This window comes from Xiphophorus maculatus, chromosome 20 (genome assembly GCF_002775205.1).
Source record: "Xiphophorus maculatus strain JP 163 A chromosome 20, X_maculatus-5.0-male, whole genome shotgun sequence".
NCBI lineage: Eukaryota > Metazoa > Chordata > Actinopteri > Cyprinodontiformes > Poeciliidae > Xiphophorus > Xiphophorus maculatus.
In genome coordinates this window covers 26,849,084-26,867,605 of record NC_036462.1, presented here as the reverse complement: position 1 = coordinate 26,867,605, position 18,522 = coordinate 26,849,084, and the positions used below count along the sequence as shown (strand labels likewise).

General features: G+C 40.5%; 1 protein-coding gene across 2 annotated transcripts in view; it reads left to right on the top strand.

Annotated features, from left to right (window-relative positions):
- LOC102225617 (cadherin-4-like) overlaps nucleotides 1-18,522 on the top strand; it is a 301,946-nt gene that overhangs the window by 213,694 nt on the left and 69,730 nt on the right. For both annotated transcript variants that reach the window (XM_023325117.1, XM_005800636.3), the window contains exon 6: nucleotides 18,449-18,522. This exon is cut by the window's right edge and continues 82 nt beyond it. In XM_023325117.1, coding sequence (XP_023180885.1) covers nucleotides 18,449-18,522 — 74 coding nt within the window. The remainder of the gene's footprint in view (nucleotides 1-18,448) is intronic.

Below are 18,522 nucleotides of genomic sequence, written 5' to 3'. Positions count from 1 at the left end.
GACATTTTGACAGAGCACCGTGTACCACAAAAAAATAATTTCAATGTAAGTGAGCACCACCAGAATGAATCCATAACTAATCCACTACAGGGGGCAAACTTTTTTATTTCACCATTGTGGTATTATGTACTCATCCCCTTCAGAACTGATACCTCAAAAAAAAAAAAAAAAACAGCAGAATCCACCTAATAAATAACGTTTGCTCCCCGTGTTTAATCTCATCTTTGCAGACGTTAAATGATGGATGCAGCATGTCAAAAGAAAGGCCTGTTGGCCTCTGCTTTGATTATGTAAGAATGGAGAAAGATCTCTGACACCCACAATAATAACAGGTTAATGTAGCTGGGCTGAGGTTGGATGTTACTGTGATGCTAATTACGCCAATAGATCTAGTTTAAAAGCGACGTCCTATAATTTCCTGCTGGGAAATCCTTAGCAATTATCCATATCATTCTCTGCCTGTAACTTACTCTTTTACACACGCACACCCCTACACACACCCAGCCCCTCTTGTTCATAGAAACTAAACATCAAATGTTGCGGCGCAGCAGCTGTTTGGAGGAGCTTTGTTCAGCTGCAGGTGGAAGAAGGGAACCTGCTCCATTGTAACGAAGAAACTCGAGCCGCGGCGCTTTCGCGGCATTGATTTAACATTGAACCAAAATGGAAGACGCTTCTGAGCTCTGACTGTCAAATAATTTGACATGACAGATGTAAGTGTGTTGGAAATGGAGAGGTATGTGGAAACAGCTCCGGTTCAGTGGATACAAAGGGAAATGGCAGAGGGACGACTTCTTCCGTGAGAAACTGACGAGGGTTGCGGGTGGGAGGGGGTGGGAAAAGGGAATGAAAGTTGGATACTCAGGTTGAAAAAGCAAAAAAGAAGAAGAAGAAGAAGAAAAAAAGGGGAAATACAAAATAGAAAGTCTGTGGAGAGTGCTGTAAACCTGAAGGGGTGAGAGAGGCCGACATTAGTTTCAGACCATTTGTGGCATTCTCATCTCGACGGCCTTCTCGCAGCACCTACACTGGGGCCAATGAGGCAAAACTGATGGAAAGCAGTCTGAATGTGAGCGAGAAAAGATCTTCCTTTCATTTAACCAGGCCTCACAAAGTGGGCTACCTCCCTGACCTGCAGTTAGGAAGAGGAAATGAACAAGGGGGAAGAAAATAATTGAGCACATTGTATGCAGCTCCAATAAAACGTGACTCCACAAGCTCACGGAAAAGGCCCACAGTGTTTGCTGTTTGCTCAGCCAAAATGAAACCATAATATACGTAATAAATAAGTTTTAAGTCGCATCCTTAAGTGTGCCTGTGTAGGATTTATTTTAATGCATTAGTTGCAGCAGCTCATTATGGTAATTCCGGTGGTTAATTTGGTTTGTGCAGTGTGGAGTTGGCAAAATGATCACAGATTACTCGTTCTGTATAATCTCATCAAAGCAAACGTAAACAAATGATTGCGTTTCTCCACCGCCCAGGTTATTTTTATACGCCTTGATAAATCTTGACTGCTCACTTCAGACGCCGATTGAATTTGTGGCTTTTTAATTGTATTTTAACTCTGCAGAGCTGCTAAAATAAACATGATGTATCCGTGTGCGCGGGATTACAGGTTTGCTCCACTGTGCGCTCGGCGTAATGTCTGCGCTGCAGTTTGCTCAGTACCCAAAATGATAACACTGTGGCTTATTTGCAATCTCATATCGCTCAGAGTATTTCATTACCGCTCATAATGACTTTATAATGTGATTTTTGGATCCGCATGTTTTGTCTAGAGTTTTATTGCCTCCCATGTGCGCTCAAATACTTTGCCCCTGCTCTTTGTGTGTTCCTCGTGTAAACATCTACATGTTCATTTATGTGTACACAATTACTGAGTTAAAACGATATTTTATGCCAATTGATTTTTTTCTTTTTTGTGTTAAAATAGAATTTCAAATTTTATATTTGCCCCAATAGCAAAGCTTCAAATACAAAACTTTTTTTGTTGTTGTCGTCGTCGTTGTTTTTCAGTTTTGTATTGTTTGGCTGTTAGCTCTTACAGTATGGACATTGTGAAAATCAAGCTAAATAATACTGGGCTTAATCAAGTTAATGCTCGCAAAAGGCGTTCGTATTTTTTCCGCGAGTCGGTTCAATTTTATGTAATTTAATTGCCGTCAAATGTTACAACAAGGTAACAACTGGTAAGTTAGTAGTTTTTGTAACAGAAGGAGATTTCTGCCGCTGTGTAAATCTTACTTGGAAGATCTGAAATGCTTTGTGTCACTGGACAGAGTTAAATCTCAACAAACATCGATTTGGGAGTTCCTCAAGTCTAAATACTCCTTAAATTCTTAATGTCCAAACAGTTTGGACCGGCTCTACTTGTACACCTAACCTGTGCAAATCTCACAAAATTTACTTTTCACAACTCTTTTTTTCTTATCACAACAATTTTCCATCTCTAAATGCCATAGTTTGAAAAGTTTCCACTGTAGACATGAACACCACTTACCGTCACATTATATAGCTTTGGTGTTCTGTTTTGGTGTTTTTTTCTTTATCTAGGACTGGTTTGTCTTCAGAATAAAATACATGAAAAAAATAATTTAAAAAATTGAAAGTTATAGATTTTCTAAATGTTGATATATTAAAACAGTTTCAGTAATTTCACCATTAAAAAACTCCGTAAACGATAGCTGTGCATTGCATATTTTTTTTACTGTTGATAAATTAGATTTCCAACTGCTGTTGCATATTAAATCGGAAAATATAAATACCTGCTTCCTCTGTACTATCGCTCATCATGCAGCCGCACTTCTTTTCTAACTTTTTTCCACCTGCAGTTATTACCAGAGCGTTGCTGTTTCCATCTCTTAAAACAAACTAACATGTAGGCAGGGAGTTATAGCAGTCAATAACAGACACAAACTGTCCAGCTTTGTGACTGCTGCGTGCTTCCAGCTATAGGCGATCCTGTAAGGCATTTTATCTGTTATTACATCCATCTAAAAGTGAACTGACTGAGCATTAGATGCAGGCAGGCTGAGTGGTGGCAATAGAGAGAGAGCTGGAAATAAGTCAAGACATCCACGAGCCTGAGCCGGTCGCACCTTGCCGACAAGCACGTCTTAACTCGTCGCGCTCTTTCTGTTTGCATGTTGCACACTCAGAAAGAAGCATTTCTGATTCTTTGCACAGGAAAAGAATCCTGTGCAAAGAATCTATGACGGTTGCCCATCATAGATTTCTAGCTACATATGAGGTCAAATAGTTTGGCCTGTGGTTCCCTGGTATAGAGTACAAGGTTTCCCCCAAAAAACTTGCTAAGGTCGATGGTTGGGTGCTAGGGCAGTCGTTCATCCAGCGGCCCGTTATGCTTTTGAGTTAAAAAATGTTTAAAGTTGACAGAAAATTAGAAAATATCACTTGATAATTATGTGTTAATGAAAGATTGGAAGATTCATACCTGAACACCAACTGTAAAGTCTTTTTTAAAAAATGCAAACATTTCAAAAACACTCAAATAAATAAGAAATGCTAAGCCTGGTGGGGGCACAAGTATAGCCTGGTGGCCCGCCAGGCTTACAATACACTGGGGGATTGAGCCTGCTTACTGTTGTTACACTGCATAAATTCTGCTCGTATCCTATAGTCTTGCTTTGTTTTAGGACTTATTTTCTTTTTTTTTCTGTAAAGTGCTTTGACCTTTTGAGTGGAATGACTGACGTACGAACAAACTCGCCTTGTGTTGGCTGGAAATTATCATGTCCGTGTGAAGTTGAGGTCATTTTCTTGATTTATTTTCTCACTGTGATATTTAGCTGCATTTGTTTTTTTTTTTCTTTAAAAAAACAAAGGTTTTTATGTGACATTTTGTCACCACAGAAAGTAGGTTTTACTCTCATCTCCAAGGAGCAAACTGAGTTTCTTGAAATGACGTCTCACTCTGGGCTTAAATTGGGACGCTCCTCTATCTATTTCACCCCACCCCTAACATAATCCTCAGAATGCCTCCCAAAATTGAATGTTTCTGGGTTCTGAATCATCCAGAATAACAGCACGGTCTCCAGGAATAAAGTTGCCTTTAATCTTGTTCCACATACCTGACTTTTTGTTGGTGGGTAGTTCTCTGTAACCTTGTTTCTGCCAAAGAACTGCCAAAACTGTTGAGTTATTTCCGTTTATCCTGCATAGCTGCTCGGCGTAGACCTGATTAAAGTTTAGACGCTGAAGACGCACCATGACAGACATTACTGCTCCACTCTTGTCACAGTACACTTGCAGCTTTCACATAGTATTAGTACATCCAAGTTTGCCTAGTCTGACCATGTAAACTCCAGTTTTACAAAATTCCACGTAGAAAAAAAATTGTTTTTCATTTATTATTTATTTATGATGTCAAAGGAAATATTTGCTGCTACTGTAAGAAACTTTTTCTTAGAAACCCAACAACTTGCTTCTGAACTTTTTCATACTTTGCTGCTTGTTCTGTCACAATGAGGTTAGAAACTGAAAAGTTTAGAGTCCAAATGATCATTGTATCCTAAAACTTTGTCTGTTAATTTTTTTACCTTTAGAGGACTCTAATCCAGAGCTCAAAAAATCGTTAAAAATGCTGTGATGTGAAACAGCATATGCAGATTTTGGGGGGGACAAAGATAATTGAATGAATACACTATGACCCATCGAATTAAGAAACGACATGGTTAGAACCGGTCTACCAACTTGAAGACGACTAAAATTTTGACTACAACCTTCACGTCATTCCATGGTCTAAAATAAAGTCAAGACCTGATAAGAAAGTCAATTGTTGAAATCCAAATGAGTGCCATTGTCCACAAATGGAGAAACTACACAAGGAGGAACCTTCCCTGAAGTGGCCGGTCTCTCCGAATGACCACATAAGGACATCAACAACTCATGAAACTTTGCAACAAAATCACCACAAACAACCTCTAAATTTACTGCAGGTCTTATATCTTGTATTTCAGTGTTCATCATTCAGTAATTTGGACAAAAAGAAAAGGTAAAATGGAAAATTTCCAAACTGAAAACCAGTGCTGGCCAATCCAATAAGTCCACCTTTAAATGTCTAAAATGCTGAAACAAAATAAAGCGTCAACGACTTTCATCTAATTGAAATGTTACTGTGTGTTGTGTGATCTCAGAAAGGCTATCCAGGCTCAGAAAATAAAACCCTCCAATGTGGTTGAATTGAAACCATTATGTTAATAGTGGTGGACCAGAGTTCCTCAACAGTGAGCTGAAAGGCTGATTATTAGCTATTGCAAACATGTAATTTTAGCTGTTGGTTCCAAGAGTGGCACAACCAGGGATTAGGCTTAGAGGGATTTTTTATAATGCCAGATTGGTTTGGAAAACAATTTTTCCTCTGAACAAACAAATTTATCATTTAATTTGGTGTTTAGTCAATTATTTTGATACTGGCATCCATTTGATGACTTGCAAACATTCAAGTGACTAAAAAATGAAAAACAGAAAAAACGTGTAAACTGTTGAGCATTATCTACAAGGAATGGCAAGTTGAGCAACAGTCTGTTCACTCTGTGTTCGCTCTGGCTGTGCACTTTAACTTTCAATAATCAACTTTTCATTACTCAATTTAAAAAACAAACAAACATCTACAGCAGGTGAAAAAGAAAACCACTGTATAATATCTGCATGTAGTGTTGCAAAGCCATTTAATATGTGTTTTCGAGAAGTTCCAAAATCTGACAAACACGTCTATTGACGTGTATCAAACATCCGTTTACATACAAATGTATGAGATTACTGTCTGTATTTTATTATAAAAGTGTGCAACAGTTTCTTGGCTACTACCAATATACACTTCAGGAGTAAACAGCCGGTTGATTAGCTGACATTGGCCCGATATCCGATCCCAGAATGACATCAGTGTTGGGTCTAAAACAGAAACTGGACAGAATCTTTCCAATTGCAATTTGAAATTACAACATATGAACATCTTAACACTAAAAAATTGGGATTGGGGCTTCTTTGTTTACAAAAAATAAAATAAAATAAAACCCACAGTAGACTTTATTTACTGGAGTGCAGAGGGCCTGTAAGAGAAATTTATGGAAATTTGTCGGCAAACATTTTAAAACATGAAATCTCTGTGTGAACACACACACACACACACTTGGTTCTACTTCTCCGTGAGGACACGAGAGCTCGTGTGTTTGCGTCTCTGTTGTCTTCGCCCTCCCAGAAGCTGCGCCGCCGTTTCTTATTCAGAGCGCTCCCAGTCGGACAATTAGAAGGTGACAGTCCCATTAGAGCCCCCTTCAGTACTACAAAGGCTTTGTGGTGTTGTGAGTGACACGGAGCTCAGCCTCTCGCTAAATGACTGTCAGTCTGCCCCTCGTCCACTCTGACCTCCCTGGCAGCCTCCCTCCGAGCCGCTCCAGCTCCCCTCCGGACGCTCATTGGCAGCCTTGGCAGCTCCCTAAGCCAAGCATTGCCCTCCTTTCAAGCCGGGCCTTTAACTGATTGGTTGGACGGCGCTCGCCTTAGGCATGCCAGAAGGACTTTCAACTGGCCTCAGGGTGCGGCTGATTGGCCAGGCTGTCATCGCTGCACGTCTCCCACGGGAGCGTGTGGCAGTAGCTCCGGTTGAGGGATGCGATTTGACAATGGAGGTAGGCGGAGAGGAAAGGCGCGGTACCAGCAAAGTGCTCCTTGCTGCTCGCTCGACTCATATAAGTGTTTTCTTTTCATGCTCTGCTTTTCCCCCTATAGCCAGCCTTCCAGCAGCCAGCCAAGCCTGCAATGATAATTATCTCGTGGGCTGTTTTCCTCTATTTACCTATCGCCCTGGTACCGGGAAGACGCTGGTAAAGTGGACCAATTTAGCAGGTTTAATCTCTCCAGGGGTCTGTGGACTGTTGAGGTGGATAAGACAAGAACACGGCCATATTCTCCTTCCATTCCCGTTGCATTTAGGGAAAACATCCTTCCTTATAAGTGAGAGGAGAATGGCTGTGTTTGCTCTATTCGTCTCCCTCTGCTGTGAATCAGGGTATTAACGCCATTGTTAATGCAGAGAGGCTACCAGTACATTTCAACACAATTTTTTTTTTTTTTTTTTGTGCTTAATGCAAATCTCATCTAAATTGCCTGGCTAATGCCATAATTGGGTTTGTGAGTCACTTCTTAACTTCCATTAATATTTGTTCTCTCTCTAATTGCCTCCCCCCTATTCTTACATTTCACTCCTGCGTGTGGCTAATGGTCTGTGGTCGAGCCAGTGACGATGGGCTGTTCATGCATGTGAAATTGGGAGAGCATCCGATCTACTTTTTGTTAGGTAGAAAAATGTCTTAGATGTGGGTTTGGTTTCGATAAATGGAATGCAGAATGTGTCAGATTGTTTTGAATTTTTAGAGAGCGACTTCAGAAGCGTTTTCGTTCATGAGCCGCCACAGGATCCAACATCTTTCTGGGTTTCTTTTTGTTTGTTTGTTTGTTTTAACAGCTCTAAAAATGTTTGACTCAAAGGTCATTTATTAGTGATATCAGAGGCACCCAGAATTCTTTGTGGTCTTTTTTTTTTTTTAAACAGAGACATATTCATACATTAAAAGCCTCCTCTGTCTGACTCGTCTTTTTTAGCTAAACACATCACGTAAAGAGAAGTCGTCTGAAAAACTGGCAAAGCTGTGATTCAGGAGGGGCGGAGCAGCTTCTGTTCTGGTTGTGGGAAAACTCAAGAGTTCCTGAATGGATTCATTGGAGTTTGGCTGCATAGTCCATGGCCGTGTCCCACAAGACATTTCATCCGGGGTCCAGTGGGTGTAGTGGGGTTCCCTGGTGGCTTTGAAAGACCATTCAGGCCTTATGCACCCAAAGCCAACAAGCACAAGATCAAGACTGGAAGGACCTGGAGGATCACTGTCTTTTACAGATGGATGTTTATGTTAATACCCAAAAAAGGAGACATTGTCTATTACTTTTAAATCCACCTTTCACTGGCTCATGTCTTTGTATTACTGAATGTTGCTACATGTGGCTATTTTTCCTGATGTGTCATTTCCTTGCTCTGTCTGTAAGTCTGTCTGTCTAGTTTATTATTACTTTTAGAAATTGTGGAATACTCATTACTTTACACCAATATCTAGCTTTTAGATTATTATCCAGATAAACTCCTATTAGTTTATCCAGAGAAACTGCTTCTAGCTTATAAATTATGGAGAACTTATACTTATCTAGCAACCCAGAACAAGAGCATCTGGTTTATATACTTCACTCAACCCAGAGCAGAAATTAGATCAAACTTAGAACTCAGAGGAACTCCTATTAGTTTTCCTACAGAAACTACTTGTTGCCTTTTAGATCAACATTTAGCATTAAACTCAAGGCCTAGAGAAACCCCTGTTAGTTTACAAATCTAGAACAAACTTGGAAAAGTACCATCTAGTTTTATCAGAACAAGAATCTAGAGAAACCCCTACTAGATTATAAATTACGGACTACTTATTCTTATACTATTTTTTTTGCTCTTTCCTTTGGTTTGTTGTTTTGTTGTATTTCCTTCTAGTTCATATGAAGCTCTTTGAATTGCCTTGTTACAGAAATGCAATTACCTTACCTTAGCAGGTCCAATTCATAAAGAAAAACATCATCCCCCTCTTAATTCAGTTGTCTGGGTTAGAAAGCAGATTAGCTAAACCTCAGGTGGTGACTTTAACTTTTGTTTGCGTTGATGGGACTCTCGACTGTTTCTTTCCTGGGTGGCGGGAGACAGGAGACAACGTGAGCGAACGGTGGATGAACTGATACGGCGGCACATGCGCAGACCCAAAAGGCGGCGAGATCGCAAAATGAAAAAGAGGGAGTAAAGTACGAACAAAGCAGAAGCCCAGAAGTATGCGGCACTCAGTTCATTTCCCATTCAGTTTCCGACCCATAACAGAGCAGGCTGCGCTTCTTTATGAGCGTGACGGAGAACTGTGTGCGGTGGTGGCTGTCACTGGCTCTCACTTGAGAGATATTAAACCTAAGCTCTCCACAGCTTCCCTCACACAGGCCGCCTTGTAGTGTGTGACTATTTTAAAAATTGTCATTCCCTTCTTATGACACTGCTAAAATGACAGCTTTTACCTCCACATATAACCGCACTCTTGTGTCAAAGATTGTTGTTGTAGTTTCCTGTTTTGTTTTTTTTTTGGGAGGGGATGGGAGAGGAAGGAGAAAGTTTGGAGACTTATAGAAAAAAACTTGAGGTCCCACATTTTCCCTAATTGGAAATTGTTGCTGCCATTTTGTCAGCCCATCTCTTGTAATTCTTTCATCCTCCGGCTTTCTTATTTTCCTCCCGTGTCATTTTATTTTCTCGGGATGTTTGTGTGGATGGCCTATCAAACTATTTGAATTCCCCTCTCCCCACCAAAAGCGGGGCACCGTCGGCTTTGAAGAGTGACAAGCGCGCAGCAGGAGGGATCAAAGCGATGCAAAACTGGAAATTTAAGAGGAAGTTAAAAAGCATGTAGTTTTGCCATTTCCCTCATGTTCAACAAAGAGAAAACAGACACTGCAGAACAGCGGGGAGAGATGAGACATTATCAAACAGCGATTTTCAAGGATGCCTGCATAGTTCACGGAGGCGCCGATGCTTTTGATAATGCTGTTTAACATAGCAATGCACCCATTTGCAGAAAGTCATGTTAGCAGCTGTTCCGGCAGCCCCGCGACTGCAAAGGTTCCTTGTGAAATTGGAATATTTCAACCCAGCGGTGACTCTGAACGTGCTGCTTGGGTATATTTAAAACATCCTGAGAGTGTTTTTAAATTCAATAAACTGGTAGATTTTTTTCCCCCCAAGGGGCAGTGTTATGTATTTTCCAGGCACATAGTCCCATTTCATAACGCAATCAAGTAACTATGTCCCCATCAGCTGTTATAAAAATGCTGTCTGTCGAATTTAGCTTCAGAGAAATTTGGCTTTGAATTTTGATGCCTTGAAATTGCAATTTGATTTCAAGGCATCAACTTGCAATTTCAAGGCAATTTGATGCCTTGTAGTTCCAACAAGTGGTTGCTAATTGCTGCTGCCACTAGTCTGAAGGAGCTAAGTGGTACAAGACTGAGCTCCGTGAGGCGGAAGCTCAAGCATTTGCGATAACTAGCATCTTTAACAGCGATATGGAGGAATTGTGGCCCACTCATGTTTGCAGAACTGTTCTAATTCAGTCACGTTGGAGGGTTTCCAGCATGAACAGCCTTTTTAAGGTCGTGCTACAGTATCTGGATTCAGGTCAGAACTTTGGCTAGGCCATTCAAAGTTGTAACTTTTCTTTTCTTAAATGATTCAGAGGTGGACTTGTTGGTGTTTTGGATTATTGTCCTGCTGCAGAACCCATGTGTTTTAGCGCTCACAAACAGAAGGTCAGAGATTCTTTTGTGGGATGTTTTGGTGGACAGAATTGCAAACTTTACATTTAAATCTCTCTTATTTGCTTGTGAACACAACAGATCTTTTATGTGAAGTCGTGGACATTGGCTGTGCAGGTAGCATAAGTGGCTTTTAATGGAGCAGTGTGATTGTTCTGAAATCTACAGAATGCTTTTTATATTCAGGACATTAATTTGAGGCCATTTTGTACTTAATTATCCAATTATGTAATATTTTTCTAAAATGTAATTAGAAGCAAAAACATGCCCTCCTTTGGAAAAATAACTCATTATGTGATAATAAATTTGGGGGGATATTTTGCGGTACTGTTTGGCCATTCGTGATTACAAAAAAAATGGCTGTCCAGCTTCCAAAACATCTACATTGGTCTGTTTTTTGATTTTGTTGCGCTACGACCGGAATATTTCACGTAAACCTTAAAACGGTGGAATAGGCAGTGAGAATTACAATTTTGAATACACTAACAACAAATGATTACACTGTTGTACCCAATTTGCTCGTATGTGTAGCATTATTTCAGAGTTTAAAAGCAGTGCACTCTTATCTGTGTACAAGTCATGCAGTCGGTGTTGGTTCCTGTTAAAGGCATCGAGATGCTTGGCAGATGCTGTCCCAATTATGTTAGACAGCGCGGTCATGGCATATCAGTGCCCTGAGTGGTTGGCATCACAGAATGCACCCAGGCGTGAAAAACGGCGTTATTCTGTCTCCGCTGCTTTTATCTGCTCAGCCCTAACGGCCCTTAAAACTTCCATCTTCATGCTTCATAACAAACTGTAACAAACACTGTTCCGTAGGTGTTTTAATATCTGACTTGTGGTGCCAACAGTGACATTTACTCCCACCAGCAAGTATAAATAGATGACATTATGCTGGTTTTCACTCAGCTTTCTCTGTCATGGAGTTTTAATATCGGAACCCACAATATGTTAGGCAGGCAATATCAGCGTTGGAAAAAGATGAGACGGAATTAATTAAGTTGGAGAAGTACAAGGACGCTATGTAAAAAAAACATTTAAACTATTGAAATGGTCTCATGAAGTTACCAAATGCGGCTATGTGAATTGGAAAAAGCAGTGTGAGATGCCTTACTGAGCCGCAACAATGGAGAAAAAACATACAAGCTTAACCTTTAGCTTAAATCTACAAGAAACTGTCTCTTTTTTCAATTTTATTTAAAAAATCTATACCTTTTTCTAGAAGTTGGTGACCCCACTCTAACAAAGCTATTTGCCTGAAGGGCCAATTAAATTAATATTTAAATTTTAATAACTCTCTATTATCTCTTCAGTCTGGATGTAGGAATGGCACTGACTGCTTTCTGGTTCCATTTCCTGTGGACTTGCCACCTTAGATTATGACTTCTTATACCTGAGTCTTCACAATCTAGGCCTTTTAGACCAAATCATCAGCTGATTTGAAAACGTTTCTGGTTTTAAATAGTGTCGTCAACTCTGCCATCTTTCTTCCTGCTTCCTGATCGTCATTACAGGTGTTCCTCAAGGCTCTGCATTAGGCCCAGCAAGGTTTTACGACTACAATCTAAACTGTTGACAGAGATGTTTATAGTCATGAAGATTCAGTTGCCCCTGGTGTTATTTATTGTATTTGTTTCACCTCAAACTGGCACTAGATTCTAAAAAGCAGAGGTTAAGTTGGGTTGTAAACAAAACAAAAGCATTTTCTCTGTCATATTGTCCCAACTACGTACCCCAACGAAATTCCACCAATTATGAATATTTCAGAGTTTTAATTGAGTTATCACATGATGTATCCGTCTTACACCATGTTTCTGATTAGCTGGCTATCATTGTCCACACTTAGATTGATACACTAGTATATAATGATACTACCACTTTATTTTCCTTCCTAACAGTGAGGTTGTGCTGGTTAACTCAAGAGGAGGATTTAAAACATATTCTAATAACAATGTAGAAATGTTAGCTGGAGACTGCAGCTCCAAGGCGGAGCTTTGGGGAAATAGGCAGGGAATTGTATGGGCAAACGTTGAGGCACTCCTGAATAGTTGCCACGAGAGATTCAAAGATTTCTGAAACATGCATGAATTGAATCAGCTACAGTCTGGGTACATTTTTGATGAGGGCACAACATTACAACATGATTTAAGGTTTCAGAAAAGTCGATTTTACATAACACCCCTCCTTCAAAAAGATTCAGACGTTAACAACGTGCTGTTTTGTTCTCTTGTAATGCTGCAGGTGAGACTCTCCTAAGCCTGCCTAACCACAGGGAGTGTTTGATTTGCCCTAAAGGGAAATAGACATTACCGACTCCATCAAGACCAATAAAATCAAGAGAGAGATGGGGGGAATATAGGCCTGAACGACCCCGCGCTGATGAGACATAAAAGAGGCCATCACAAAGTGCAAGGCACAGATTCCTATTATGGAGTAACATTAACTCATAGCACACTGTAACCCTTAACGGTCCCAGCGGTTCCTACTGTATACCGTCCCCTTTATGACATGGTGGTTGAAGGATAGTCATTTCATCCAAGCAAGAAAAAATCTGACATTGCGCTTCACACGAGCAAGTTTACGCTTGTCTAGATGCAGTTTTGTTCTTCTTGCGGTGCTGCTTGAAGTGACTCGAGGGCCAAGCGGCTGAATCACAGTCAGATAGGCAACAAATTGGCTCCTCTTTATGGAGGCATCAAACTACTCATGCTGATAGGGTGATCATGCAGTGCTGGATCAATTAAAAGAGATTTGGGCAGAAGGAAGCTCCATGGCACCCTAATTAGGCAACCAGCAGCTTTGCTCAATAAATGGAAATGTAGTCATTTCCATTCCTCCCTCTGTCTTTTTTTTTTTTTTTTGCTGTTTGTGTGCCTGATGTCTGAAGATTTTGCAGAATTTGTATTCTTCATGTGATTTTCCTCATTGCTTTTACTGTCTGGATCTCCCCTGTCTGCATGCCTCGCCACGTCTCAACTCGCACAGATAGCTTGTCCCAAAGGATCCCATCCGTTGTCAGTAATCAAGAAAATAACTTCAAGCGGGCCACTTAGCTGATGTCTGGTCTGGTTTGATCTGACCGAGTCAGACGGCGAGTATAGTTCTTCGCGGCCAGCTTTTCGCGACTATTTTTAGTCTAATTAGTCGTCATTCCAACTGCGTGGAGCTACTAAAGAGACCCGGCGTGTTTTACGGTATAGACGGGGAGGGAGAGAGGAAGTGAGAGGAAGGCAGAAAATCCCGGCTTTCTTCATTAGCATTCCATTCAAATGGCTCAATAGAGCAGTTGTCACTCATGGGATTCCCGGGCCTCCAGGAAGCTGTGCTTCTGTTCAATTTATTCACATAAAGACTCTTCATTAAGAGACAGTAGTGAGTGTGACATGTGGTCTCGGGAGGTCTTCATGTGGAAAAATCCTCAGCAGAGGTCGTCGTCTCGTGGGAGGGTTACGCCGACGTGCCAACCGTTCGGTCGGCTTTGAAGGTTCGCTGAAGAGATGAGGAGGATGCCAGTTCTGTGGAGGGACTGCACACCACGATTATTATGCTGGCTGATTAATTTCTAAATATTAGTCCAATTAGTCAACAGTTATTTGGATTAATTCCCGCTTTCTCTGAGTAAACTTTCTGTCCTCGGGTAATGCTGCATGTTTTAGCGCGCCGTCGTAAGTCTGCACACCGGCAATGTTGCACGAATTACCGTGCTAAATTCAAATAACGGCACATGAAATGTGAAAAAACTTGGTCTTATTTTGATCAGCTCTAATTATAAACTTGAAATTAATTATTATTGCTCTTCATTAAACACTTCAGCAGCAAGTTTTGTGATTTGTGAATAATTAGCTGTTTTTTGTGAAAAGAAAACATTGCTTTATTGGGGTTGTAGACCTCTTTTAATTGTATCAATCAACAGTGAATACACACTCTTATGTCAGGTGTGTCACGAACCACAAGCTGAACTTTAAATATTTTTTTTTTATTTTTGATGGTTTTAAGGTCATTTTATTTATAAAGCACATTTTCAGCAACAAGGCAGTTCAAAGTGCTTTACATGAATTAGAAGGAAACACAAACAAAACCAAAAGAAAGACAAAAAGGTAAAAGTATGAAACTACATGTTGGTTCCCCAGGTTTGATAAGAATAAGTAATTTAAAAACGAGTATGGGGTTCTGTGGATTCTTGTTCTGATAAAACTAGATGTTGGTTCTCCATGTTTGGTTAGATTATTGAGGCATAAAACTAAATGAGGCTCATGCATTTCAACCACGGTAGCAGAACTTTGTTTCACCCTGAGAGTCTGCGTCCAACTTTCCGACAGACGCTGGAGACGATGCCATCCCCACAACTTCCTGTTGCATTTTATGGTTCCTAAAAAGCTGTTATCACATGTGTTTTTAAGTTGACATGACCATTTATTCTGATTTATAGTTTCACGCAGTGAGTCTGGTAAGGAACGTCAACATGCTCCAGGCATCTATGCAATTTCACGATGAAAGCAGCTTGCAAGACGCTGAGAAGAATCCCCAAAGCCCGTTAAATGTCTTTAGTAGTGTTCAGCTTCTGTTGATGTGAATGTGCATGCATATACAATCAGAAGGAGCCTGTACAAGTTTACCTTTCTTTCTGCTTTCACTGTCACAAATCTTTTGCAGCTTTTTGCCAATATCCTCCAATTTTGAAAATTGCCTCACTCTGGTGTTGTTGGGTTTTTTTTTTCTGGCTTTGAGCAACTCCTCGGCACGTTTGCGTCATTTCACAGACGTGGCAGAGTAATCCTCACGCACATCTTTCTGCTCCCCCTTACTCCCCTGTTAGTCGAGCTGATGACATTAATGATGGGGGGTGGGTGGCAAAAATAACGATCACATCGTGGTTATTATTTATTCCATAATTACATCCTGGTTTGATTGACAGAAAGTGAACGCTAAACACAATTAAGGCTTCCGATGTCGTGACGGAGCGTGCGATCCACGCAGAGCAGCGTGTGCAGCGGTCGACGGGGGTTACGCAATCCCCGTGCATTACCTGCAGAGCCCACAAATGGACCACGAGTGAAGTGAGCTCGGTGGGGTGGGGGAACAAAAATTGCGCCAGTGAAAGCGGCTGCGGAGTGCCTCACTGTGGGTGCGGGGGGAGCCACATTGGAAATTAAGAGAGCGGCGGGGGTTGGAGGGAGTATCATGTTCAAACAGTGAAATGTTTTATGCAGCAGCCTCTGTCACCGCTGAACGGATGAAGTAATTTCATTTTCATGGATGATCTGCGGCGCCACAGACCAGCAAAATTGCATAGGAGGGGAAGAGAAAGATAGCGCTGGAGGGCAAAAAAAAAAAAAGCAGTCAAACATACCTTTTTTTTCTCTTCATTGGATGCTTTGATTATTTCCTCGTAGTAGTAACCATAGTGATGATTTACAGCTGGCAGAAAATAAAACTGCTGGGTGGAGTGGTCAAACAAGAGGGATGTTGAACAAACATGTGTCCACGTATTTTCAGGAGGAAACGGGAACATAAACACATGAATTTAGAGCTGGACTTTGACTAGACCCATTGGGTTAACATTGGCTCCATCCACTGGGTTTGGAGTTTGAAGACAAGCGCCCCCGCAGAATGATTCTTCTACCACCATGTTGAGTCAAAAAGGTTCGTAGGACACTTCTGGAGGGTTACCACTTGTTTAATAAAGCGGCTGTGCTATAATAAAATTTTACTTTAGCCAAACTGGCTGTTTTCCAGCTCAACTCAAGTATGAAATTAACTTATACATTTTTAAATGGGTGTCAGTCGTCCCATTTGTTTCCAGAAAGAAGAAAGTAAATAAATCTTCATTGCTAAATGTGAAGTTCTGTGTTTTGTTTCTCTGACCTAAAATCGATGCACTAGCTGTGAGTAAAAGTTCTGCGTCTGCTGTCATATTGTCTTCCTTCCCCTCCAAACAAATGAACCCATTCACCTTCAAGCTTTTATTCTTTTTTCTTCCCGATAAAGCTTTTCTTTATCGGGAATACAATAAAGAAGCTGTAAGGGCCGGCGATCTTTGTAAACCAACTTACAAACGACTCCATTTCCCCCCCCCCCGACTTTTCCAAAGTGATGCCAGGTTAATGTTGCTGTGCTGCTGGGTGAAAAGGCAGAATCCTTGAAAATCTCACCAAAAATCTATACCACAGGAAGAAATGCTGTAGGCCCATCCCACTAGTTCTTCTTCCAAGTCTGCAAGACAGCACAAAAAAAAGGAGATATTTTTATTGACAGATCAACATTAATAATGAAACCTCCTTAAAGCAAAATGTGTCTCTCATTTAAACATCACATTTAGGATGAGTTTGAAAACTCGTTGGGGCTGTTAAAGGTGGAGCTGGCATTCTGAGTTATTGCGTTTCCATGAGTCGGTGAACAATAAGCATACGAGTATAATCCAGGAAGGTCACTGAGGTTCAGTCTGCCATGAATGTGGCCCAACAACGGTCTGGCTGTGGACCTGTTTCCATCCAAAGACTGCTCAATCTTTCATTCTCACCTTTAGGCTATAAGATTAAAGTGTTGACATTTAGGAAAGATTGCGGTGCAAATATAATCACAATGCATCTATCAAAATTCCCACATACTCCTGGTTTTCATTCAACTTGTGGCTTTATGTTGGCATCTGTTGTTTTTATTTTTGTTTTTTGTTTTTTTTACAGTTTTACCTTACAAAAGTATTAAATAAACATTTTCACCTTTTGTCATGTCATAACCACAACCTTCAAGGTTTTTTTCTCTGAATGTTATTGGATCTTCTACAATGGCTCTTTACATCTCTGGCTAAGATGATAAATAATAAAAATAAAAACCTAACGTTTTTAAGTATGGATACAATATTTAGTTGGGATTTTAGTTTTGTCAATTTCTGTGTACCTTAGTTCCTTTTCTTTCATTAGATCAGTCATGTTTCTGCTTTTCTTTAGTTCAGTCCTTTAGTTCAGCCCAGGCCCTCTGTTCAGCATTTCTACCTCCCCAGTATTTAACCGCATCATTCTCAGTCACTCCTTGCTGGCTCCTTCCACTACTTCCTAGTTCCACTCCGCTCTCCTCGTGTTTCTGCATGTTTTTGTTTTCTTGGATTACGTTTTGCATTTTGCTCTGGCTCTTTGTGGAAATTTTGTAAGTTTTGTTTTTCATCATTTCTACATTAGAAACCTTTCTCATCATCTACTCCACCTTTCTGCTATTCTGCATTTGGGTCCTCCATCAACCACCATCTAAACATGACAAACACATGATCTTTTCTTGTCTTTAGGTCGGAACCTATTTCTTTTTTTTTTTACATCGTTTTCCACAAATAACATCCTATAGAAGACAATGTATTCACATCCTTATTGAAAACATCTAGAATTTTTTTTCATTTTCCTAAGTATAGAAATAACATGTTGACTCATTTATAAACGACAAATCAAATTGCAATGAAAGTTTTCTTTGTCAAAGGGTCATGTAATGTCTGGCTCTAAACAAGGATTTTTTTTAGGGTAAAAAGAGATTTTGGACTGCGAAGGCTGCAGATCCCTGGAATGGACCAACAGATAACTGGTTTCTACTGTTTATTTATTTTTTACAAATAGTAACCGTAACAACCTGGTAAATTTGAAATAATCTTGTAAAATTTCTGACACACGTTTGCACGCAGGCTCAAAACTAAAGCCCTGATTTCAGCTGACCATGGCGACACTCTTTTCTATTTGTCAGCATATTTCAAACATCTTCTTAAGAAGGAGCCTGTGCCACTTCTACTTTACGATTATGCCTCACTTTATGTTGGCCTTTCATACAGAATGTCAAACACATTGACTTTTTTTTTTAAACTATAGTGAAACAGACTGTGAAAAAGATCAAAGGATAAGACTTCTGCTGCAAAGCCCCGCATGTCAAAAATCTCCTGCCTGAATGTTTTCTCTTTCTGTTTTCACTTTTTTTATATCACAAACTGCAGGTAAACTTTGAAAAGCGAGGGGGACTAAGGACAGATTTTCCTCTCTGCTGAACTTGTTTTGTCTGAATCTCCCCGCAGATCCGCTCGGATCAGGATAGGGACCCCGGCATCCGCTACAGCATCACGGGCGCCGGCGCCGATCAGCCTCCGAG